At 38.5% G+C, this 27,822-nt stretch overlaps 1 protein-coding gene across 1 annotated transcript in view; it reads left to right on the forward strand.

Annotated features, from left to right (window-relative positions):
• Window positions 1-27,822, forward strand: part of LOC142100260 (inter-alpha-trypsin inhibitor heavy chain H3-like) — an 83,288-nt gene that overhangs the window by 44,108 nt on the left and 11,358 nt on the right. Inside the window, exons 12-14 of the mRNA XM_075184191.1 lie at window positions 12,324-12,362; window positions 13,520-13,558; window positions 23,591-23,704. Coding sequence (XP_075040292.1) covers window positions 12,324-12,362; window positions 13,520-13,558; window positions 23,591-23,704 — 192 coding nt within the window. The remainder of the gene's footprint in view (window positions 1-12,323; window positions 12,363-13,519; window positions 13,559-23,590; window positions 23,705-27,822) is intronic.

Genomic DNA, 27,822 nt, shown 5'->3' on the forward strand with positions numbered 1-27,822 from the left:
AATGCAACAACTAAGTGGCTTTTTAAAAAACTGGATATTCATTTAAATATCATATTTCAAAGCTTCTATGTAAATGCAGAAATAATATATATTTATCTTAATGCTCTTCAGTCTGCTTGAATGATATCACTTAAACTCAAATCCAATGTGAAAAGGAGAATAGACAATAAAATGAAGGTAATATTGCTTATCTGGTCCATAAATGGATGCTGAAGACAGTCTGCCTGTGGATCACCACATCGTGTCTGAACTGGTAGTGTCATCTCCAGACGTTCGACTAGTAGACAGTTTATAAAATTAATGGATACAGTGTGCAGGAGACCACCCTACATGTTTCTGTTACAACTCACCTGACCCTGTGGGTTGGCATTTCTTACATTTTCTAAATAAACATTAATTTGTGTGTATGTGAGACTGCATTCTGTATTTGTGTGTTTTTTATTTCATGTACTGCCAGTTTTTAGTGTAAATCTGAATTATCACCTATTAAATATAATAGCAAATGTCAGCAGTTTCATTACATTAATTGAACAGACAAATTACTTGAAAAAAAGAATTACACAGCCCCATTGACTTATTGTACAGACCCTCATCCCCTTGATACAGTCAGCTTTTTACACTGCAAGTCCCTCCCGCATTTGGTACACTGCACATACATACCTCCCTCATCCTGTCAGACTGCATGAAACCCTCATCAAGGCTTCTTAGCACACATTGATCAGTCGCTTTACACGGCAACCTAACACCCTCTCTTAGCACCCCACACCCCACTCAGCCCATATTGGCATAAAGCAGCCCCCTCCCGCTATTGGGACAACACAGCATCTGTCCACACTAGGATTGCACTTTTTTTCATAGAAATTAATTCCAACTCATACTTTCTTTAGAGTCTCAGTTATCCTAATAATTTGGGTGCTTTGGTGATCTTAATAATGGGAAAATCACTACTGTGAGATTTGACTACAAAAGAGGTCACAGCCCTGGGTAAAACAAGGACTCATGGTAGCGCTGATTTATTCTATTAGATAGTGCAAGATTTACTATGCTGGAACCAGGTAAGAAATAAACTTTTGCTGCTTTAAGCCCCGCTCATTAATTGACCACACCACCTTAATCTTTTATAGATGCAAGGGGATATATAATAAGAAAAGGGGTTGATGAACACTATTAAAAATAGATAATTATTTATAACATATCTTAGTATAAAAATAGGTGCCTCCCATATACTATAATAATAAAGCAATGCTGCATTCCAGAGAGAGGACAAGCTTGTGCACAGACAGCATGTCTTGGGCAAGTTCATCCTATCACAACTAACATTGTGACGAAACGATTCAAGAATTGTAAGTGTAGGAAAAAGCAAAGTTCTCTTTATTCTTTCAATATTGCATATGCAATGGCCTGTATTCAAAGATTGAAACAGGCAGCTTTCTCCACGTAAGCTCACAGGTTTATATTCAAGTAACCCCACCCCTCTTACATACATCACTAATCACGTCACATACTTTTAAAGAATATACCTTATAAGGACAAAGTTATACATGCTTTTTACAATCACCTCATTGTATAAAGAATTATATGTCTGAAAGGTGACCTCTTACATCCTTGGTTCTTTGTCCACATAACATCACATCTGGCATCAATTTGTACATCCTAGGCTTGAATGAGGCCCATTGTAGGGTATAACATACAAAAAGAATTTAACCCATTGCACAAAATACAGAAAGAGACCATTAACCATACAGATTTTAAGCACATATATATACATTAATATTATTTTATCCAATTTATATTTGTACCATAATTTATTCCATTACATTCCCCTCTTTGTGAAAACTATTCACACACTATAACCTTTAACTAAAAAAAACATATCAACTACAAAAATAATCTAAACAAAGGAGAGATATTAATATCCTCTATTATAAAAACTAACTATCAAAAGAGAAATGTTCATTTAAGTGGTGGTACAAATATTCTATTCTCCTTGACATTCTTCAATGCAATTGAGACATTCCTTTGTGAATCCGAGACTACATTTATTTGTAAAGCATTTGTCCTAACCTTGCACAATTTTCCTAACATTCCTGGAACACATTTTAAAAGAAGATAAATTAATGAACATATTATTAAAAAGATAATAGCATATTTTCCTAATGTCCAAAATAGTCCTTTCCACCACCCTGATATTCCTGAGAATATACCTGTAAATCAAGTAGAAGGATTCCACCAGGAACTCTCCCACCAGTCATCATTATCTGTATCAATATTATTATGACTTATTCTGAATTATTTTTTTAATTGTGAAATATGTAACATATATTTATCTATTTCTTCCTCTGGGTTTCATGTATCATTGGAAATGTAGGTACAGCAATGCACACCATAAACAGTTTCTAAAGTGTGACAATATCCACTACTTTGTGCAGTTAAATAATCTAATATTAATCTATGTTGGATTAATTCAGTTTTATATACTTGAAGCTCTTTGGAAACATATCTAAAAGTGTCATCATAAATTTCTATAATGTTATCTAACAAATCAGCTAATTGTTCAATTGCTTCAATATTATTTAAATATCCCACATGTCTATGAGTGAAATAATTTTCAAAACCTACCCTTACTTTGACTGAATGTTCTATTTTAAAAAGATGTTTATATTTATAGTACTTACAGTTTTTACAGATCTCCTCGTTGTGTGGTTTAAGTTCTGAGTAATCATGTCAACCAGATCTTGATGTTCCATGATAATTGTACTAGGAATTAATTCTCCAATATAACATATACCTTCAGAATTTGGAGGTAGCCATTTATATGCTCACCTTCCACATATCTAATTCCTAATTCTCAGGAAGTGTATATGGTATATCAGACATTAAACTATGAGCTGCCTCATAGCCCAATTCACAAGTGGTCTGATTAACAGAATGTATCGTACACCTAGTTATATTCCCACTCAATGTTATATCAATCAATTCTTCAATTATTTTTAAAGGATTAAATTGTACAATCCTCAAACATTCCTTTATTGCTCCTAAATATATTTTTGGTACATTATAATTCACTCCTTTCTGTTGATTTGCAGTTTTATTATAACATGTTATATTTTCATGTATCACATTATAATACTTTATTAATTTTATATGTGGTGGCATTGTAGTACTATACACTCCTTTCATTTTATTACCACATTTCTTTTCACCTAATTTACTTTCATTTATGAGAAATGGTATAAGACCAACATTATGACGCCTACGAGGTACTTGTGTACAAACCTAACACTCACTAGTATTAAGTTTATTTCCTATCAAGTGATGAAAGACATCTATTGGATGTTGATCACTAAAAAAATTTTGATCATCTGAACACCATTGTACTCATTGTTTTTCCATATGACGCTCACAATATTTACAAATACATGCTTGTGTTGGAGATAAATCCTTACAATGGTCCTGTGATGTATCTCGTTTACCTTTCCTTTCTGAAACTGTTACATTATTGTTCTGTTGTCCATTTACAGGGCTGTAAACATACAGATCAAGAAAAATGCCAATTGCAAACATGACTAATGTTAAAATAAATAGCAATGTCCATAATTTCAAATTTTGTTGTGGACCAGTTAACTCTGAATACCAGTTTCTTTCCGTCTCTTGTCTTCTCCTCTTCACAAGATTTTCATCCTCTGATTTCATCAAGAGGAGAGCATCTTGCCTTTGTAAGGGCTGAGACATTATTATGGTCTCAGAAATATCCCTTAATTGTAGAATAAAAGTGATAATTATCTTCTCACTTGTTCAGGATCGACTGCTTTTTTACAATGGGAAGCGTGTATCCAATGCTTTTTTCTTTGACCTTTATCGCCGTTGGCGTTGTCAGTAGCACGAGATATGGACCCTCCCACCGATCAGTCAACGATCCGGATCTTAAGAAACTTCTTATCATCACCCAATCTCCTCAATTCAAATTATGACAGGCACAGAACCAATTCTGATTGACTGAGCCTATCACAGCAGCTTGAATCTGTCTCAACTGTTTAGTAAACAATAGAATGTAGTTAACAGTCACATCATTAACTTGGCTTTGACTGGTATTGCAGTTCAGAGTTAAATTAGGAATTTTTCCAAACAGAATCTCATATGGTGATAAATTGAGAGGACCTCGAGCGGTTAATCTGATAGCATGTTAAACTATTGGCAATGCGTCAGGCCATAGCATCCCCGTTTCCTTGAATACTTTAGACAGTTTATTTTTAATAATTCCATTGTATCTCTCAACCTTCCTACTACTTTGTGGATGGTACGGTACATGAAGCTGTTGTTTTATACCTAGCAATTCACACATTTGCTGATAAACAGATCCAATAAAATGAGGACCTCGATCAGAAGAAAGTACCTGTGCTATGCCATATCTACATACAAATTCTTGTACAATCTTTTTAGCTGTAACATTAGCAGTGGCTTTTGCAAATGCGTAACCTTCAACCCAACCAGAAAATTGATCAACACATTCTAATACATATTCTAACATCCTACACTAAGGAAGTTGGATAAAATCAATTTGAATTATTTGAAACGGGTCGTCAGTTGGTGGCAGGTGATTAGGTATTGTTTTTACTGCCTTCCCTGCATTGCTTTTGTGAAGATACTGGGTGTATCTGGCCCAATGCTACCCACTTCACGCTGGTTGGCCACCCACGGCTGCCTTCCTGTGCCATGGAAGTCTACCCAGTACCTTCTAGGATTCGTATGGTCACTCAGGCAAAAATGCAGTTATAAAAATACAACAGTATATTTATTGTCATACAAACAACACTAGAATATTATGTACACACAGTAAATAAATGCCAGGCAGATTTACAACATCATCTGTCCCTTACCCCAATAACTTAAGGAGATATAGTCACCTGCTGTCCAGACTTCACGAACCATGGCTTTCTATCAGCTGCATATATAGAGACTAGTTAGAAAATGATAATTCAAAACTAGCACTTTCATGAATGAAATCCCAGCATGAACACCCCTCCCCTTTGGAGTTGTTCCTTATATCCCAGGTCTAATTTCCACAGTCTTTCCCCTCCCTGGGCAAACCCCTGGGTCTATTCTACTTAACCATTGGTCAGTGCTGGACTAGGGGGGTTGGATAGGGGAGTGAAGACGAGCTGTCCTTCCAGAGAACCTCCCCTGTTAGATGGCCTCTCTGGACTAGCCTGGTGAGAACAATGGACACTAATTAGTTTTCCTATTCCAGCACATGGCAACCTGATCCCTACCCACAATCCCCCTGGCTTCACTTTAAAGACAATGAATAGCAACCTTACTGCAAGTCATCAATATACAATACACAATATACATATGTACACTGAACTACAATATCCCCTTAGCCACATGTTATTGGACAATACAGTTGTAGTCTGGTGATCTAGGGAACAAATCATGGGCTATAAAAAGTACTATAATTCACATTATGTGAGAAATGAGACACCGAATGCTCACAGGGTTATCCCACTCATTTCGTCACAGCTTTGGAGACAAATAATGCATGAAGCACAGTACCTGGCAGCTATGGCTGCAAATCCAGGTGCATACCAATACATATGGACTATATTCTTCATAGTAGTCTTACCTGCATGGGTTAATCCATGACTCATTTGTGCCAGTGCCGGCAAGAGTGCTTTGGGAGCTACAGGCTTACCTCCCTTTCCAAGCCACAGTCCATCTTTACCAATTTGACATCCTGCCATTTCCCATCGGGCCTCTTCCTGTGAAACACAACCTTTTTGCATCTCAATTAGTTCAGTTTGATCAGGTATTACAACATTTAGAATTTCAGTATTTTCAACAATCTGTGCAATGTCTTTTACTGCTGCTTTCTTAGCAGCTAAGTCAGCTCTATGATTTCCTTTTGGTACTTCATAATGTCCTGTCATATGCGCTTGGCATTTAATAACTGCTACCTGTTTTGGTAACTGAATAGCATTCAATAATTCATTCACAATTTCATGATGACCGACTGGTGTACCATTAGCTGTGATGAAATTTCTTTGTTGCCATATATCAGCATATTCATGAACAACACCGAAACCATATTTACTATCAGTGTAAATATTTACTGTTTTATCCTCTGCCAATTGACAAGCTTTAATTAATGCTTTTAATTCTGCTATCTGGGCAGAATGTGGAGCTGATAAGCTTTCAGAATATACGGTCACATTATCATCCACTATTGCAAATCCTGACTGCAATGCTCCTGTATCATTTCTCCTATGGCAACTACTATCTACATAGAAAATCAAATCAGGATTTTGCAATGGTATTTCTTTTAAATCTGGTCATGATGCAGTAGTTTGCTGCATGTATACAACACAATCATGTGGTTCATGAGCAAAATTTTTAAAATTCTGACTTTTGTGTGTATTCTCCTCATCTGATTCACTTAATGCCAAATCATTATCATCTGTATTCAAATATACCTTCCCCTCCTTTTGAATCTGATAAGATTCAATATCAGAAGCAATGGGCAACAGAGTAGCAGGGTTAAAAACATTACATCTGACGAGTGTAATATTTGGAGCCATGGGAAGAATCAATTCCCATTTTGTTAGTCTGGCATTTGTAACATGTCTAGTCATATGACAATTTAAAAGCGCTGCTACAGCATGTGGCACTTGAACAGTAAGTGGATTTCCCAAAACTATATCAGCACATTTGTCTACCAACATAGCTATGGCTGCAACAGATTTGAAACAATTTGGAAGCCCTCTAGCCACGGGATCAAGTTGCTTACTGTAGTACAGGTCTGGGGATATTCCCATGGGGCTGTGTCAAAAGACCAGCTGCATGACCTGAATATTCATGACAAAACAAAGTAAAGGATAACTCATAATTTGGTATACCCAATGCAGGGGCCATTAAGAGCTCTTGTTCAAGCTGCTCAAAACAACTTTTGGTAATATCGGTATGAATGAGAGGTTAACACCATCAGTTGTAAGTTCATACAAAGGGGCAATTAAACTTGAATAGTTTGATATAAAATTACGACAGAATCCCGCACATCCGAGAAACCCACGTAACTTCCTTTTATTCAATGACAAAGTTAAATTATGAATAGCTTGTATGCGATCTGGGGATAAATGTATTTTCCCTTTAGTTAAACAGTGCCCTATGTACAGTACCTGTGGACTGCACATCTGCATTCTATCCTTTGACACTTTGTGTCCTGAATAAGCCAAATGAGTTAACAATTCACCAGTGTCTGTAACCGATGCTTCAAAAGATTCAGAACATAACAACAAATCATCAACATACTGCACAAGCGTACTATGTTGTGAAAATCTCAAAGTCTTTAAATCAGCTGCTAAGGCTTGGCTGAATATAGTACCACTGTTCACAAAACCCTGGGGAATTCTAGTCCAAGTATACTGTTCACTCTTATAAGTAAATGCGAACAGATATTGACTATCTTCATGGATGGGAATAGAAAAGTAAGCAGAACATAAATTAATCACTAAAAAAACCTGGCCGTCTGCTGGTATTTGCATAAAAATAGTTACAGGATTTGGAACAGGATGTAAGGGTTCAACTATCGCATTAAAAGCCTGTATGTCCTGAACTAGCTTATAAGCCCGCCCACCGCGCTTCTTTATCGGATAAATCGGGCTGTTACAAGAACTCTGTGTTTTAATCAAAACTCCTTGCTGTAATAACAATTGTATTACAGGAAAAATACCCTGTTCAGCTTCTGGCCTCCATGGATATTGATGTATTGAGGGAAGTCTTACATTTGGTTTCAATTTAACAGAGATTGGACTAATCTTCTTTTTCCCAGTCTCATTTAAATCTGTAGTCCACAACTGACCAGGTACATTTTCTAGCATGTCATCTACCATTTTATTTACCCCTGGTTGGTAGCACCATACAGGCTGAATGTCATATGTGTCGTGATAAGGCATATTAGCATCCATGTCAAGAGCTATCTGCACTTCATGTCTATTTCTCTCAGGTATGTCTAAAAACACTCCATCCAGAGTACAATATATTGAACACCCTAATTTACACAACAAATCTCTAACCAATAAATTAGAAGGACCATTTGCTGCCAATAAAAAAGAATGTTTATCTGTAATAGGACCTAAAGTGACTTTAACTGGCTTTGTTTCTTTTAAAGAAATTACGTGACCAGCGACTCCTATAGCATTTACAATTCTGTCAGTAATTGGAAATGAAATTAAATTTTTTAATACTGATCTTGCAGCTCCTGTATCAATCAGAAATTCATGCTTATTACCATTAACTGTCATGTTTACAATGGGGTCCTTTACATCGGTTCTTAATACTGGACAGATGTGCACAGGAGCTGCTGGAGACCGTCAATCAATATTATCTTGAGAAGTGGTTATTTGATCTGGTCTTACCCGATAGTCTCTTTGCTTTCTAGGCTTTCTGCAATACTTAGCAAAATGCCCCCTCTCCTGGCAATTATAACAAATCACTTGTGATCTGTTACTTCTGTTGGGATATACATTAACCCTTGCTTTAGGTTGAATTTCTTTAATCGTGGCTTTAGCCGCATGCATTTGCAAATTCATCAATTTTGTTTCTGCTTGCACTTTTTTAATTACCATATTATCCTCATGATGTGCAGCAATTGCAGCTAAAGCATCAATATCTTTTATAGCCCGGTCATGAATTTGCACACTGACTTTTAAATTATTTTTCAACCCTTCCACAAAAGCACTAGTCAAAATACTTTAAAAATCTGCTTTTGCAAACACATCAGAAACACCCGAATAATTTACAACTTCCCTTCTGAATCTAGCATTATATTCTCTTACCCCTTCAGTTGCACCCTGTTTAATCAAAAAAACTTTGGACCAATCTACTTCCAGGGGAAACATTTCTTTAAATTTCGCCGTAGCAAAATCCCACTGTACATCAATTTCAGCTCTTCTACTATTGCTAGGGGTTTGAAAATTAGCCTCATTCCACTTATACTGGATATTTAAAGTAGTAAGATCATCTGAGGTTAACAGAGCATGAAACAATTGCAGTATATCTGAAAATGTGGGACTATGCGTTTTGTATAATCTCTGCAATTTAATTATTACCTCTGCAGGTTTAGTTCTATAATCTTTACATTCCGTAACAATTGAATTCAATTCAGTTTGTGTCAATTTGCATAATCTTTACCATAAGGGTTTTTTTAACCTCTGTAACCAGACCTCCTACTGCTTCCCTTAATTCTTCCTCACTATCCTCATCTAATTTATGATACTTAACAGACCTTACAACAATTTCATCATCCCTTTTTGTTTTATCCACAATTTTATCTCCCTGTGGTATATCTATTTGATGATCCACATGGAGAGGCACTTGTGGATACAACCTTGTTTGTGCTCCCATTACAATAGGTAAGAAATCAGATATTGGGTCATCTTGCTCTCCTGGTGCTCTAGGAGTTTTAACTGGCATATATTGATCAATATATGGAGGCAGAATTGTAGCCTCATTTAACCATAATTGCAAAGCTTGCATTTCTTTACTTTTAGAAACACCCTTTCCTATTTCTCCTAAGACATTTAAATCAAAATTTCCTTTTTCTGTAAATTCAGGACACCTTGTTAACCATTTATGCACATATTGAACAGACATTTTTCCATTATTATGGAACATAACAGCTACTGGAGAACCAATGGAAATTCCAACCTATTATCAATAGGCTTTTCCTGTGTGGTTGCATATGCTCCCATGACGCAGCTTATCGTTTTTATACTCCAGTCAATCTGCGTTATGGTAATAGGGCTACAACCACTATTAATATACAACTCCCTGTTTACCGGCTTCAACCATTATTAGGGATACCACACTTTATCTCGTCAGATAAATATTGGTCTTATCACACACACATGTTACATGCACTGCTTTCTAAGGCCTTATAGTGTATTTTTTGTGTTTCACAGTAAGTGACTTGGGACTATTCTTTGCCTCCTTCAAGCGTTAACCAGAAGTGATACTTTGAATTTGGCAACTGACCAGATATCAAGTTCCATGAAGGAAACTCTTTCACACTCACATACATGCGACCATTCATACTATGGTTAACAAGGTAAACCAGTCTCTGAGCAATGAACAGAAAATGGAAATTCTAATTGGTTCCAAATCTATGCTTATACATCTATACAAACATATAAAACATATAGACAAACAATTAAAGATACGTTTGCAATTTCACACTTACAGAGATAACTATAAATACCTTTTCAGCAAACCCAGAGAGTGGGAGACAGAAATATATAATCGTAAGATAAAAATATATTACCTTTGTGGCCACAGTTGAGTATATAATTTCGTCTCCCCTCTTCCAGAAGTGTTGGCTGATCGCTATTTACAGATGTATCTCGGTGCGACCTCCAAAAATGACGAAGTAAAAATGATTCAAGAATTGTAAGTGTAGGAAAGAGCAAAGTTCTTTTTATTCTTTCAATATTGCATATGCAATGGCCTGTATTCAAAAATTTAAACAGGCAGCTTTCTCCACGTAAGATCACAGGTTTATATTCAAGTAACCCCACCAATCTTACATACGTCACTAATCACTTCACATACTTTTAAAGAATATACCTTATAAGGACAAAGTCAGTTATACATGCTTTTTACAATCATCTCATTGCATAAAGAATTCTATGTCTGAAAGGTCAAGAGGCATATGTGACCTCTTACATCCTTGGTTCTTTGTCCACATAACATCATATCTGGCATCAATTTGTACATCCTAGGCTTGAATGAGGCCCATTGTAGGGTATAACATACAACAAGAATTTAACCCATTGCACAGAATACAGAAAGAGACCATTGATCATACAGATTTTTAAACACATATATATACATTAATATTATTTTATCCAACATATATTTGTACCATAATTTATTCCATTACAAATTGCACAAACAAACACTTGTCTTTCCAGAGCCTTCCCACATCACTCAGCAAATGTGATCTCCAGACCAGCAACAACAGCTCTACATTCCATAGCAACAATATAATGAACCCTACAGCTTCTGACTTATGATTCCCATCACATCCTTCCACTACTGATCACAATCCTTTACTGTACGCATCACTGTCTACCACCTCTGCTTAAAGCCATGCCAGTCTCCCCACCTCTTACTGTCTCAACTGCCCCGATGATGCTTTATTGATAAATTGCAGCAACAGTGAAAAATTTTTGCGACAATCAGCGCCAACAAAAAGTCAGACTTGTAGTCACATTCTAATATATAGACCTCTAAGCTACCTATTCATCTGAAATGGAACATGGAGATTTGGATTACCTGGATCCACCTCTTCAGACAAGTTATGATATTCCTCAACCAGCATCTTAATCTTCCTAGGTTACCTTATTACCACCTTTTACACAGCTAACACAAGACAACAACCGTCTGACCAACATTGCTGTGTGACTGATCACACAGCTCACTCAATAATTTTTACCTTTGCATTCTAGTTGCTCCAATGTGCATTATGATGTAGCACGTGTCCTTGTGCTTCAAACTTACATTGCTCTATAGATTGTAAGCTTGCGAGCAGGGCCCTCTTACCTCTCTGTATGTCTGTATTACCCAGTATTGTTTTATTAATGTTTTTCCCAATTGTAAAGCACTACGGAATTTGCTGGCGCTATATAAATAAATGTTGATGATGATGATGTAAAGAAGGCCAGACCACACGTGCGTAATCAAAGAGGAGGCCTGGGGAACTTCTGCAGTGATAAGCCACTGTATATACCGTCATGGTCAAAACTATAGGCACTCTTTCAAATAACTCACAATTTCCTCTAAACATAGGTTAAAATTAACAACAGTATTTGATCTCCAGAATAGACAAATGTGTTTTTGGTAATCTCACCAGAGATTCAGCGTTGCAGCGTTTTTAATCTGGTGTTTTTCAGAGCGAGTTAGTGGTACTTTGCAAAATCGCAACTTCATACATTATAATAATGGGTAAGCGTTGGGATGGTGATTTGCAACCTGGCGCTTTTGCAAACTTTTTGCAAACATTGGTTTTACTGCATTTTTCTATTAATTCGCATTTTCATCAGCAGTTGGCATATCGCTGGCTAAAATTGCTGAAAAAAGTTAGATTTGAGCAAATCACAGCTTGACAAATTTTAACCCAGGATTTCAATTAATTTTAATATTACATTAGTTGTTATTATTGTCTTGAAACTCATAAAAGATAGCATTGAATTTATAAATCAAAACATTTATTCAAACTATTTATTTTACATTGTTATCGATTTTATTCATTGGAATATTTATTTTAACAGGTGACACCTACCAGTATATTTCTCCTGTGCCAAACGAGGGTAAAGTATTTCTTATAGTTATAATAATCATATTTAATCTATATTTTAATTTTGTGTCTGTGGTTGTTGAAAGAAGTTTTGTGTCCTTATAATAACAAACATTAATAACCACTTGACTCTTACTATGGTGGTAGTTTGCTAAATAGCAATGACCAAAATAGTGATGACTATTGAGATGGTGAGCTCAAATCCTGTTGTGCAGTGTAAGCAGATGAGATGATTATGGAGAATTGGTGTTGCCTTGAAGATTTTCACTAAACTCTCTAGCATTAAGATAAACTAACTACCAAATTAAAATAAATATTAACCAACTGCCAAGTGGTGCCAACTCTAAGTTGCCCCTAGCTCCATGATAAGGTATGGTTTTACTTTGCTGCTCACCCTGGTGCGATATGCTATGGCACAATAAAATGGCCCCCAGTCTGTGAGGAAACGGGGTTGGAGCCATATTTCTTTAAGTACCCGGCCTTCTAGGCGTTCACAGATCACACAGGTAAGGAAGCAAGAAAGAGATAATAACCTCCTTATTTAAACAAAGTAAATGCAACAGTGTTCCCCAAAGAGAAACGTGTTCCCCACCAAATATAACCAGGTGTCAGTAAATTCACCAGTGTCAGTAAAAAAAACCTCAACAAAGTCCCCAGCAGGTTTCCTCCCAGCTCAGAGTCCTAACAGACAAAAACTCCTAGCAACAAAGTCCACAGTTGGTAATCCAGTTCAGCGAGGGGTCCTGATTCGTTTGGTGGGACTGTGTGTCTTGCTTATCCCAGCCGCTCAGCCAACTCTCCACCAGCTTGGTGGGACTCTGGGTATCAAGCTCCCTACTGATGTAGGCTCACCAATTCTCCCGAATCAACGCGTGTCTACCAATGGAATGATGACAAATCAGTCCTAGAGGGTCAGTACCCACTCTTGCTGCATAGGTTCCTGGTTCAAACAATCCTCTCTGGCACTGATAGAGTACGGCTACTCGACATCAGTCTAAGTTCTCTATGTCCAGAATACCCCAGCAACAACAACCTCTCCCCTGTGCCTTCCCCTTTTAATTCATCTTAAAAATCCCCCAATAGAATTGAATTTATAAAGCAAAGCATATATTCAAACTAATCTTTTTACATTGTTATATATTTTAATAATTCTAATATTTATTTTAACAGGTGACATCTATCCGTATTTTTCTCCTGTGCCAAACTGGGGTAAAGTATTCCTTATAGTTATAATAATCATTTTTAATTCTATATGTTAATTTTGTTTCTGTGGTTGTTGAAAGAAGTTTTGTATCCTCATAATAACAAACATTAATAACCACTTGACTCTTACTATGGTGGTAGTTTGCTAGAAGTGAATGGGTAATAATTGAGTAATAATTCCCCACCTCCAGATCTTAGATAGCACTCAGTCCCTCCTAAAGTTAACCACTTCCACTACATTGTGATATCACAGGGTCCCCAGCTGTTTCATGCTTCCTGTGGGATTCCTCCCACTCCCTATTTCGTCACTAAAATAATGCTGGATCTGGCTAGGCAACTGGGCAGGCCGATGTCACCCAATAATAATTCCAGACTAGATCTAAAAGGATACACCAAGCCTAGTGCAGGACTCCATGTCACCTCCAGGGTCGTTCCCATCCCTCATGCTATCAGGGATTGGAATATTTGTAAAGCAAAGGAGTCATCGAATCCTCTGACCAATATGTCTGTGTAAAAAATAAAAAATATACACCAACCCTCCCTACATTCAATTCAGCGTGAGGTGCCACTGAACATCACCTCAATGTTCAGATGCATAGATTGTCAGTTATTGCAGTTAGTATTCTAGGCTCATTTTCTGCGCACCTCTATGGGACGCAAGGAAAAATTAGTGGGAATTTGTGTTAGAGCTCTGATGCGATGTGTGTCCGTGGATTGTTCCGGAGACGTATCGTGTCACCTCATGCCGAATTGATTTTGCTTCTATGTGTGGATAACTGATGCTTCATTCTTATTCTTTAGTCATAAACCAGCGATTCTTAATTAAATCTTAATCTTAATTAAAGGCCTTGGTCCTCAATCTTCTTCAGTTGTAATCCAATTTCTAAAGACAAAAAACTGATTGAAGCCTTTTGTTCTCAAATGTAATCCAATGATTTAAAAAGGAAATAAATGGCCATATTCCAAGCACCTAGACTGCAAGGGCCTGATTCATTAAGGTTCTTAAATGAAGAGGATACTCATTTCAGTCTCCTGGACAAAACCATGTTACAATGGAAGGGGTGTAAATAAGTGTTCTGTTTTACACATAAGTTAAATACTGACTGTTTTTTCATGTAACACACAAATATCAACTTTAAATTTCAGTGTACAAATAAGCTATCAAATATTTGTGTGTTACATGAAAAAAAAGGCAGTATTTAACTTATGTGTAAAACAGAACACTTATTTGCACCCCTTCCATTGTAACATGGTTTTGTCCAGGAGACTGAAATGAGTATCCTCTTCATTTGAGATCCTTAATGAATCGGGCCCCAAGAGTCACAGATTTGTTACAATAGTTAAGCAGGTAGTGTGAAATGGTTAAAAACATATTTATTGGGGGGCGTGGTCTGGTAGCCGTCGGAGCTGGACGTGCTTTCCTGGAGCTCCGATAAATAGTTAATTTACCCGCTGATTTAAACCCCCGTGGCCACCCTAAGTGCCTAAGCTGGGTGACGGAAGAGCTGTAGACCTGTCAGCCGGCTAGTAGCGCTAGTCGCAACCCTGAGTGAGCAGCAATAACTTACTAACAACTGAGAAGTGCTGGGACACTCGTTCCGCGGCAATACCTGGAGCGCTGTAACGGGAAACTTACCAGGGGTACTGATCCCCCGCTGGGAGTCTCTCTGCACGTTCTAAATTGCAGATTTGATCTGAGTCACGCTAGCCCGGAAGCCGTGGGACGCCATTACAGGCTTCATTTCCGGTTTGGAGTCTGGAGTGGAGCGTCCTGGGAGCAATCTGAAAGCTGATTGACAGCGGAGACCGGAGTGTCGGCTGCAGCGGGGGATCAGATCTGACCTCACTGGACATCTGACGTCAGAATTAACTGATCATCTGCCATTTGCACTTCAGGTCAGTTTGGGGCTTCCTGAGAGGAATATGTATTCTGCCTGATCCCCACAGTTGAGAAACTTGCTGAATGCCCAAATAGTTTGACACCAAGCTGGGGGTAAAACTGTCCACTCCAGCCCCTATTAACTAATTAAATACCTGCTGCAGATTCGGACCAGCTAAAGCCATCTGCTTCTCTCGGATATATCAACACTCTCAGTGTCCAAGCTGTAAATTCTTTATACATCCACGATCAGTCCCATCTGTTGAGGCCTGCCGCCATCTAGTGGCCATATGTTTTATTGCTATGTAATAGCTGGGTGACAGCTGCTGGATAACACTGAATCCAGTTCCAGCAAAGATTCACATGTAAAATACAAGATGCTCTGACCACCGCCCGCATGTACCCTACTCTGCGAGATTGAGCACGTCTAACCCATGGGATCAAGCCTCATGTTAGGTCAACGCTATAGTTTGGAAGGACCACCCAGTAATTAACTGACCTCTTTATCTATAATAACATAAAGCTCCGTCTGGATACTTCTCTGAAAAGATTCTGCCAAGTTGAGTCTGCTTATCTATTTGATATTCTCATTAAGCTAAACGCCCAGACAACGCACCCAGATGGCTCCGAAAAGGATCAAAAAGATTAAAAAGCTCAACCCGACTAACGCAACTGCGCAGCTCCCCTTCTTTAAACAAAACAAACAGCGATCTATGTCCCCCCTCCGGGAAATGGGGAGTGAACGGGGTGACGACTCTGAACAGCTGGACGTTGCCTCGACTTCTATCCCATCTTCTGAGTCCCCTATTCGTACGACTGATCCTGAGGCTCCGATTTCGCTTAAATCAATGCAATCCTTACTAGCTTCTTTGAAAGCCGACTTATCATCGGAACTGAGAGCCTCCATGAAAGCCATTCAAACAGAGGTGGCTGCATTGGGCTCCAGGACGGTCCAGCTAGAGAACAAGTCAGAAGAGGTGGTCTCCTCACATAATGAGCTAATTACATCTCATGAACAACTGGAGGCAGAGGTTGCCACCATGAGGGATAAGATGGCGGATATGGAGGATAGATCGCGTCGCAACAACCTCAAAATTCGGGGAATACCAGAGCAGATCTCAAATGCAGATTTACCATCCTTTGCCACAAATCTGTTTCAGAAACTTCTCCCTTCTGCTTCCATATTAGACTTAACCATCGACCGTATACACCGGCTCCCTAAAAATAAGAGAGTTCCGGACACCGTTCCCAGAGATACCTTATTATGCGTCCATTTCTACCATATTAAGGATCGTATCCTGCGGGCAGCCAGGGAAGCAGAGGGCACAGATCTCCTTCAGGATATTCAAGTGTTCCCAGATTTCTCCCAACACACGGTGGCGAAACGAAGAGCTTTCCAATCAGTCACTAGAGCTCTAAGAAATAATGATATTTCCTACAGATGGGGGTTCCCAGTGAAGCTATTGATCCACAGACACAACGTGCTACATATCATAAACTCAGTGGATGAAGGGACAAAGCTCTTAACATCCTGGAACCTTCCGGTTATACAGTCTGATCCCAAAGCTAGACCCCACATCTCCAACGATTGGTCTACTCAGGGGGGATCGAGACGTAAAGAATCTCCGCCTCGGGAGGAACTCCCTAGTTCTGTTTGAGCTTTTTCTTATTCGATCTGAAACCCAAGAACACATTCTTCCTCTGATAACGAAAATATTCGGTCAGAGTTATACAAACTCTCCGGGGACTCTTCTCCTTAAAGTGAGCGCAGAAAGATCTGTTGGAACAAGTACCTATCAAGTCCATCCGACTATCTCTGGGCCCTAGAGGAGCGCCCTTAAGCTGTATCCAATGACTTGGGAGACCTAGATGAACGGTTCTAGGTCCTTCTACAGTACTTAGAGAGGGTCCCTCAGTTGCAAAGTTATGTTATTGCTCAATGTTGGGTACTCCTCCACATCTGTATGTACGGATCGGTCAAGGCCTCTTTCTACAAATACGGTTCATCTAATGGATGCAGCGCCTTCACGGTATCTAGAGTCTGAACTATATCGGAGGGATGACTTCATGCTGACCCACCTTTCAGATAAGATTCTACTTGATTCACCTCTGTTCTCCCTCATATTTTGTATATTTGCCATATTATTGTTAAGAGGGCGCTTCATTTATTTAATTAATTGAATACAAAGTTGAGTTATATAAAATTTGTTTACCATTTATATTTCCTCTTACCGAGATGATTAGCCGGGCCTTTTCATACATAGGGAAAGCGATTCTTGTCCCTTACTAAGTATATATGTACATATATATAAATATATGGGGTCTGATATAAATATTTTCTCTCTTGATAATGCAATACATGTTATTTCGTTGTGTTTATGGAGTGTAAAAACGCTATATATGTGTTTGTTATGATATCTATACTTTGAGATAGTTTCTGATGTGTGCTCATATCTCTTTATCTAATTATCCATCTTTAGACAGAGCATGGTTTGGGTTGTACATGCGGGCGGGGGTGCCGATTGGCCCAGGCCGCGCACTCCAAGCTTGTGATTTTGCCGGTATTTCCCCTCTCCGGCAAAAATGTTAATCCTATATTTGGGATTATTTCTGTTTCCCCACCCCCAGAGGGGATATATAGCCCCCCCTCTTTTACCCCCCCCCCCCTTGCTCATTGGAACACAGCACCTGAAGACAATTACTTTGACTCAATTAAGAGGCCAGGTCATATCTGATCGGTGCCTCATAGATTGGTTACTAGTTGTACTACCTCGAATCCCTCCTCTTAAGTGATGGTTACATTTCTGTCTCAAAATGCTAGAGGGCTTAACTCCCCTGCTAAACGCAGACTGGCGTTAACATCATTTCATAAAGCGAAAGCTGACATAATAGCAATTCAAGAGACACACTTTACTGCCAAAGCCCCACCTGTCTTCAGGGACCGGCGTTTCCCTACTTGTTATACTGCGAATGGGCCCCATAAAAAATGCGGGGTTGCCATTCTACTTAGCTCTAATTGTTCTTTTAAACTTTCTACTACAGTGGAAGACAAGATGGGTAGATATCTGATAGTTATAGGACAATTGAATGAGAAATGGATAACTTTAGTGTCACTATACGCCCCTAATTCCAGACAACTTCACTTCCTGAAAAATACTTTAGCATTGATTGAAAAGGTTAAAAGAGGCAGTTTGGTGATAATGGGCGATTTCAATCTAGTAGTAGAACCCAAATTAGACAGATCTCTAAAACCAGGATCTAAACAGTCACAATCCCCTACCATCTCGGATATGGCTCTGGGTAGACTTTTGGCTGAATTTGGATTGTATGACGTCTGGAGAACAGTTAATCCTAAAGACAGAGATTACACTTACTTCTCTACAGTTCATAATACCTACTCCAGGATTGATCTCATCCTCTCAGACAAATGGTCCTTACAAAATACACAAAAAACGCAGATTCTCCCCATGTCGTGGTCTGACCACGCCCCTGTGACATGGACATGGAAATCGAACCGAACGCCCTTTGCTCTTCGGCCATGGCGGCTGCCAGAACACCTATTACTCTCACTTGAGGCAAAATTAGAGATAAAAGATGCTATTCACTCCTTCACACAAACTAATGACCCAGCTGATACCTCGGTCTTTACTTACTGGTGCGCCCTTAAGGCGGTAGTTAGGGGCAGGATTATTCAAGTGGCTTCTAGACTACATAAGGCGACCCTGTTTCTGCAGACGAAACTAGAGGCGAAACTTAAACTTTTAGATACCCAGAACAAAACACACCCGTCCAAAGCGCTAAACCTTGAGAGAACACAGGTCAAAGCAGAATTACAAAAACTTCTTATGCAGCGTACCCAAATGGCATTATCTAAACTACGCCAAAAATATTACGTAGCGGGTAACAGAGCGAGCGGATTGCTGGCACGTAAACTTAGGGGACTGCAAGCACGGAATCGTATTAAAACCATTACGACTCCCAAGGGTGCTAAGATTACTAACCCTAAAGCCATTGCGGACTCTTTTGCAGTTTTCTATACAGACTTATATAATTTACGCACCGACTCCTCTACCCACCAACCGACAGATCATGACATTGCCACCTTCCTGAGAGATCTCCCCCTGCCAACCATATCCCCCTCTCTCAGACAAAAACTAAATGCCCCTTGGTCCCTAGATGAGATAGATAGGGTTATCAAACAACTCCCTAAGAATAAGGCGCCTGGTCCTGACGGATACAGCAATTCATTCTTCTCCACATTTCAAGAGGTACTGTCACCTATCCTTCTCCAATTATATGAGGCCGGGACTCATTCCGGCTCCTTCCCTTCTGAGATGTTAGAATCCCATATAGTAGTTATCCCCAAACCTGGAAAAGACCCTACTGATTGCAAGAACTATCGTCCCATAGCCCTTTTAAATTCAGATGTTAAAATATTCGCAAAACTGATTGCTAACAGACTCGCTCCTATCATCCCGAAACTGATCCACCCAGATCAGGTGGGCTTTGTGACAGGTAGACAGGGACCCGATAATTTGAGACGTATACTTCACTTAATAGAACAATGCCATAAGAATAATGATAGCATGTTACTGTTATCCCTGGATGCTGAAAAGGCGTTCGATAGGTTACATTGGTCTTATATGACTCAGGTTCTTCACACCTTTGGATTTGCTGGCAACATTTTAAAGGCCATACTATCCCTATATTCAAACCCTTCAGCGCGAGTGTATAGTGATGGATTTCTTTCTCTAAATTTCTCAATTACTAACGGGACCCGACAGGGCTGCCCCATGTCCCCTATAATATATCTGATGGCCATAGAACCGTTGGCGGCACGGATAAGACTGGACCAAAGATGCTCAGGCTTAGAGGTTAAAGAGACATCTCATAAAGTGTGTCTATTCGCTGATGACGTGCTCTTATTTGTGACTAACCCGGAGACCTCGCTGTCAGCAATCCAGGACCTGCTGTCACAGTTTGGGAAAGCCTCCCTTTATAAATTGAATACTTCAAAGACAGAAGTGCTCCCTATAAATGTCCCGGTAGACGTATTACAGGCTTTAAAAGATAAATTTAATTACTCTTGGAAAACTACTGGACTAACTTATCTTGGAATTCAAATAACCCCTCATTTAGCTTTAATAATAGAACATAATTTCTCTATATTACATCAACAACTATTGAAGCTTATAGGCTCATGGATGTGCTTCGAGGTCTCCTGGTTAGGTAGGATCTCAGCGTTCAAAATGATGCTTCTCCCTAAATTAATGTACTTATTTCGTATGCTCCCATTTTGCCTTCCCTCGGGTCTGCTGGCCAAATTGACCTCCCTGTTGAAAACATATGTCTGGAAGTCCAAACCCCCCCGTATTGCTATGCAGCGTATGACTAGGGGGAAACGGCAAGGGGGACTGGCCCTTCCTCATTTGACAAAATATCATGAGGCTTGTATTTTATCTCAGATCCGAGACTGGTATCTCCCGGGAGGAGTGAAGCCTTGGGTAGATCTGGAGGTAGCGTCTATTCCAGAGTTCCCCTTGACAGATCTTTTATGGATACCTGTCCAGTGGAGACCCCCTGTGGAGACCTTGCCGGCTCTTATCAGAGATACATTGACTGTGTGGGATCGATTGTGCCAGAGAACCGAGGGACTGTTGCGTCCCACGACGAGTGTGTCTCTACGAATAATCGCCAACCAAATACCAGACTTGAATCTTTCTGGATGGATTGGTAGGGGTATTCGGACCCTAGGACATTTGATGGACTCGGATGGGATCTGCTCCTACTCACACCTCAGTGACCTATATTCGTTGCCCAAAGGTGACTTTTACAAATACCTTCAAATCAGGCATCTATTAACTTCCTTACCGTTGAGCATTCCGGCAATAGGCCCTCCTTTAGCCAGGTATTATTCCCCATTAACTAAAGGTAGCAGTAGAGCCAGTATTACCCTCTGGTATATAAACTTATTGAGTCTTGAGGCCGCTCCCAAATCCAAACCTCAGATCCAATGGGAATCAGACCTTCAGTTAGATTTGTCGGAGGAAGACTGGGAACATATTTTTGCCAACTCCTTTAAAATGTCCAAGTGCCTTAATCACACTGAGATGTTGGTAAAATTATTGAATAGAATATATGTTACTCCAGACACACTTCATAAGATCTGGCCTTCTATATCCCCACTATGTTGGCGTAATTGTTCTGAGCGTGGCGATATTTTCCATGTATTTTGGTCATGCCCGGTAATAAGGCCTATATGGAATAAGGCCTTTCAATTGATAAGCTCTGTCCTTCGTCACTCGGTCCTCCCCACACCAGAGTTAGCTCTATTGCAATATTATCCCCCCTCTCTTCCCAGTTGGGATAGATACGTGACAGGCCAGATACTGATAGCAACCAAAGCAGCTATAGCCCAGGCCTGGAAGCAGCCTCTTCCCCCTACTCTGGCCAAGATAATCTCCAAAATTAATTTCAATTTTGAAATGGAAACCCTGGGGGTCCCATATTCCACGTCAACATCGTCCCCGCTGATTAAGTGGAGAGCCTGGCATAATTATGTGACAGATGGGGAAGGAAATCCATCACGCTCACTTACCTCACCCTCTAATGATAACGACGCTTAATCAAGCCGAATGTACACAACGTATAGTCAATTGCTTTGAACTTTGACGCTGTATTTTCTCTCAAAAATATTGTGTATGTGTTCCATCCCCTTTATGTACCCTTTACCCTTTCCCCTTTTTTTTTTCTGTACCCCTTTTGACAAACCTTGAAAAAACCAATAAAAATTTTACTCGTTAAAAAAAAAAAAAACATATTTATTACTCATGAATCTGAGTAGTGGAAAGTTTCTGCTAATTAGAGACCTGGAAAATATAGTTAAGTATTTCAAACTTTTTCAATTGTCATTTATTTTATTTACGTTTATAATTATGTGTGACCTGGACAATGAAGTTTATTATTATTTCCTTTAGGACAACAAAGTTTATACTCTGTGGTCTTTTGAATAACAGAATGCCAGTAGCAGCCACAAATGTCTTATTTGCACTAGACAGATCAAACCTTATGAATGATTGTTTGCTATGGGTTAGAGAACATGTGTAATATAATTATGTGCTGTTATGAAATAAGTCTGTAGGTCATACTCCACTATAGGTCTATTTGCAGCTACTCAGAAGTATTATGGGGAGATGCTGAGGACAAGGCACCTGCTATTATTCTGTATAAGAATAGTATATGGCAAGAGATATGAGCCAGATGCATGGTGCAAAATACAGGGAGATACTGCAAGACAACCTGCTTCAGTCTGCTAGAAAACTAAAGCTTGGGGGAAAGTTCACCTTTCAGCAGATAATAATCCCAAACACAAGGCCAAAGCAACACTGGCTTGGTTGAACATCACAAAGGCAAATCTACAATGGCCAAGTCAATGTCCAATCGGATTCTAGCTTTCATTTTGTAATCTGATTGGTTGCTATAGGCAACAACTCCACCTTTTCAAACCCACAGTTTAGTTAATATACCCCCAGATCTCAATTCAATTGAGAGTCTGTGACACTATTTGAAAACTGACGACCACAAGCATCATCCAATCAACCTGAACAACCTGGAGCCAATCTGCAAAAATCACTCCCAAACACTCTGCAAACCTGGTAGAAACTGACCCCAACAGATAAATAAATCTGCAGACAAATACTGAATTATGAGTTTGAAATTTTACTTTAAGAGCATACAGGTTCACATGAAAAATAATGTCTGGATCAATCTGTGTAAGGGTCATTTTTAATGCAGATAAATCTATTGACTTTTTAGAGGGTTGAATACTTTTGCAAGTTGATGTATATGGCACTGATGAAGATGTTTTATGCTTGTATTTGGACACTGTTCCTTTAGTCCCATAACAAAAATTATCTTAGGTAAGGCATATGTTGTGTACATATTGATGAATTCAGTCACCCAGACATACGTATGAAGAACTAGATTTCTGAGTAATAGAAGATAGACAAATTCTATTGCTTTAAAGTGGAAATACATTTTAAAATAATAATATTAAATATTTTTAGCAAAGATAATGGAGTCCATTTCTCTGCAATCATGTGTGTAGCTGCATATTAAATCAGGAAGGAGAGAACGTTTTATGTTATGTGTATTTTCAGCTGATTCAGACCCTCACTTTGTGATAAATGTTCCACACAAGAAGGACGCAGTCTGCTTTAATATTCAAGAGGAGCCCGGTGTGGTGCTGAATCTTATTAAGGACCAAGAACTAGGTATGGCATTGTGTCCTGTAACATTTTATTTAAGTTGTCACTCATCTTGTGGCTGATTTTATGTCATACTCTTTTTGTTTTCTCTAGGTCAAAAAGATACATTTTAGATTTAAACCTACATATAATTATTAGGTATAAGTAGTATTAATTATATATTATATCTTATAACTTATATCTTATTTATCATGGGGGTCATGTGGAGTTGGATGCAAATTGCATTTTCAGTGTATAATATTCTGTTTTACTTCTGCGTTCTAAAACTAGTACCTTGTGCGCATGCTTCAAGTAAAAAAACATATATTGAAAACACAATTAATGGCCAGCGCAGCGTGACACCCTATAAGTAATTTCCTATATATTATATTATAGGGTATATTATATTATATTATTTTTATATAGTATATCATATATTTTATATCTCAGTGGTTATATATTATAATGTACAAGGGATGTCTATTAAATAATGAGACTGTGATTCCACCTAGTAAACAAAGCAGTCAGAACCGGTTATAACTGCATACGTAGTATCCTTGAACCGGTCTGAACCTGACACTCTATGACGTTCAGTTGATTGTAAGTCGCCAATTAGTTTGGTTGTGTTTTCTGTAGAGTGCCGAAAAGTTTAAAAGTTGAACAACGTGTCAATTTGACATTTTTTTGTAAAATTGCACAAAACACCAACAGAATGTTTTCAAATGCTTACTACGACCTATGGGAATGACTGCCTGTCTCGTGCGCGTGTGTTTGAGTGGCACAAAAGATTTAGCGAGGGACGTGAGAATGTCGAAGATGATGAACGTCCTGGACGCCCTTGCACTTCAAGAACCAAAGAAAATGTAGAAAAAATCAGTCAGATTGTTCGAAAAGCCCGCCGACTCAGTGGATAGCTGAAACCGTGAACATTGACAAAGACACCGTATGGAAAATTTTGCGCAAGGATCTTAACATGACGAAAGTTTGTGCTAAGACGGTCCCAAGGGTTCTCACATCAGAGCAAAAAGAACGTCGCAAGGAATGTTGTGCTGACATTCTGCAGCAATTTGACACAGATCCAAACCTGTTTCATAAAGTAATCACTTGTGATGAGACCTGGATTTTCCAGTACGATCCTGAAACAAAAAGACAATCAATGCACTGGAAAACACCGTCATCACCAAGAATGAAAAAAGCTTGTCAAAGCAAGTCAAAATTCAAAGCAATACTCATTGTTTTTTTCAATATCAAGTTTGTAATTTTGGAAGAATGGGCTCCAGAAGGCACAACAGTTAATCAGCATTATTATAAGGAAGTTTTGCAAAAGCTGAGAGAGAGTCAGAAAGAAACGTCCGCAACTATGGAAAAATGGTTTCTTTCTTCACCAGGACAATGCGCCTGCTCACACAGCACTTTCTGTGAAGCAGTTTTTGACCAACAAACACATTACTACACTTGGACATACTCCATATTCAACCGATTTAGCACCCTGCGATGTTTATCTTTTCCCAAAAGTTAAATTAGTGCTTAAAGGGACACAGTTGATGCTGTAAAGAAGAAAATGGCAGATATGTTGCCTTCGACCAGTGGAAAACAAGAATACAGCAATGTATACAAATGGGGAATATATTGAAGGGGACAAACATTAAATTTGTAATACAAATAAAAGTGAGTTATTTAATCTGTCTCGTGTTTTAATAGACATTCCTCGAATATGTTATATCTTATAACTTATGTACTAGATCTTCCTAAAAATTCATATGCAGCTCCTATAAATAGCTACACAGGAATGTGTAAGAACAGAGCAGACCTTGGCACCCAGAGGGAGGGAAGGAGCAGTGAAGACACCACATAGTAATAATTAATCTCATTGAAATGTATGTGTGCAATAGCTCTACCTTAGTTGTCAATTTTTAAAATATTTTCCAAGGACACTTTGCTTCTGAGACTGAGCCTTTATGCAGAATACGCATGAAACTCTTTCTGTGTACATTGGAGCAATACCATTTTATTGGTTTTAGGTTTACTGAATTTGATAATAGCGTACTCTTTCATTTTAAATACACCTATTCATTAGCTATTAATGTCTAAAGCCTACAGAAGAAGAAAAGATAGTCAATTTTGCATTTAACATGCAGAAAAGGGGAATGTTATTATGTCCATACTGAAAAAAACAGGACATTTCCAGGTACCAAAAATTTCAAAGACAAAACCTGGTACTGAACCTGGAAAATAGGTACAGTTAGTGACTATGAGGGTATAGGACAGATAGCATTGGTTTGTAGTGATTACTGGCAGTGGGAATAGGTGAGCGACTTAATGGTAGGAAAACTGTGTGTTTTTATTGCTGCTCCTCAAGTTGTTAAGTAGGTGGGATGTCACAGAGCACAGAGTTCAGTCCCCCCAATACATTGTGCCGGGTGCTGCATTCACACATATTGGACAGTTTATTTTGTCCTGTGGGCTCCAGCTGTCATGTCTGGACCCTTTGTCCTTAAAAGAGTGGGGGGCTTTGGATGGTGGCCATCTTGAAAAGAGGAGTTACACAGTGGTAGAGAAAAAGTGGGAAACAGATAAAGAAGAAAAAAGTTTAGGAAAGACAAATAACTAAGCCCAGAAACACAGTAAAGTTAAAAGTAAATATTCAAAATAAAGAGAAAACATTTGAACAAGAGAGAGACAGAGAGACTGAGAAAAGGAGAAAAGTGATTAAATAACATTCAAGTATTAGATACTTGAGAAAAAGCAAACATAATTTAACAGATGAGATGGACATTGCGTTAAGCAACCAAATTAAAGGACATAAAACAGTGAGACTAACATAAGCCTGAGAAAGTGTATAGGATTGTAAGCTTACAAGCAGGGTCTTCTTACCTCTCTGTCTGTATGTATTACCCAGTATTGTTTTATTACTGTTTGCTCCCAATTGTAAAGCGCTATGGAATTTTCTGGCGCTATATAAATAAATGATGATGATGGGCTAATGGGCCCGTCCATTCCCCCTGTGAGACCCCCCCCATGAGGCCCCCTGTGAGCCCCCCACCGCCCCCACCCCCCTCCAAGCGCTTACCTCCTTCTCCAGTCACTGTAGTCTTTCCACGGTGCGCTGTAAGCTCCTTACTGAGGAGATCTCCGGCCCTGATGATGATATGAGAGAAGTAAAGAGGAACAGCATGAGATCTAGGCTTTGACCTTGGTTATCATATGCAAGGCATCAGTAAAGAAAATATTAAGGATGAAATAAACGTGTGTGTATATATATATACATATATATATATATATATATATATATATATATATATATATATATATATATATTTATTTCTTTTTTCTACGTTTATTATATACATATCTATATATATATATATATATATATATATATATATATATATATGACACAAAAATAGATGGAGGGGGATGTACTCAAATATCTACCAAACAAAATAACAAAAAAGTGCTGTGCACAGTCCATATAGTAAATTGCATATCCTCAATTGTTCAAATAAAATGAACAGAAAATAAAAGAAAAATGTAATGGAAAGATACAAAAAAGTCCAAAAATAATCAAAGAAAAAAATACATTACAAAACATTTCCTGCACAACGATCATTTCAGTTCCCTTTACCTCTGATGAAAGTAAAGGGAACTGAAAAGTTTGTTGGGCAGAAAATGAGGACAAAGCAAATGATTTTACTTGCAGTTTTTTTTATCTGTATAAACTTACATTGCATCGCTCAGCTGCCCTGCCAAAATTATATTAATAAATTGGGAGACAGAAGTTTTATATTGCTGCGGTAAAATAGATAAATAGAAAATCGTCCATTTCACCCCAACCTTGTTGAATAGACCACTTAGGTACTTTATGCAGACAATATCAAATAGTGGGACTGTTCTATGACTTACTGCTGTGGAATTGTCCTGGGGATAAGTATTTGTTAAATTGCAGTGATAAGTGATTTTTGTTTTATCTCTGCTATAAGTAGCGGGAAAAAAACAACCATATTGCTGCAATCAGGCTGAGTTTATAAATAGGCCTCACAGATTTTTATATTAGTATTATCTTTTTCAATAATCATTTCAAACTGGGCAGCAAACTGGTCACTTAGGCTAATACCAGCATAATTATGGACTATAACCTAAATCTA

Source organism: Mixophyes fleayi, chromosome 8, assembly GCF_038048845.1.
Source record: "Mixophyes fleayi isolate aMixFle1 chromosome 8, aMixFle1.hap1, whole genome shotgun sequence".
Lineage (NCBI taxonomy): Eukaryota > Metazoa > Chordata > Amphibia > Anura > Limnodynastidae > Mixophyes > Mixophyes fleayi.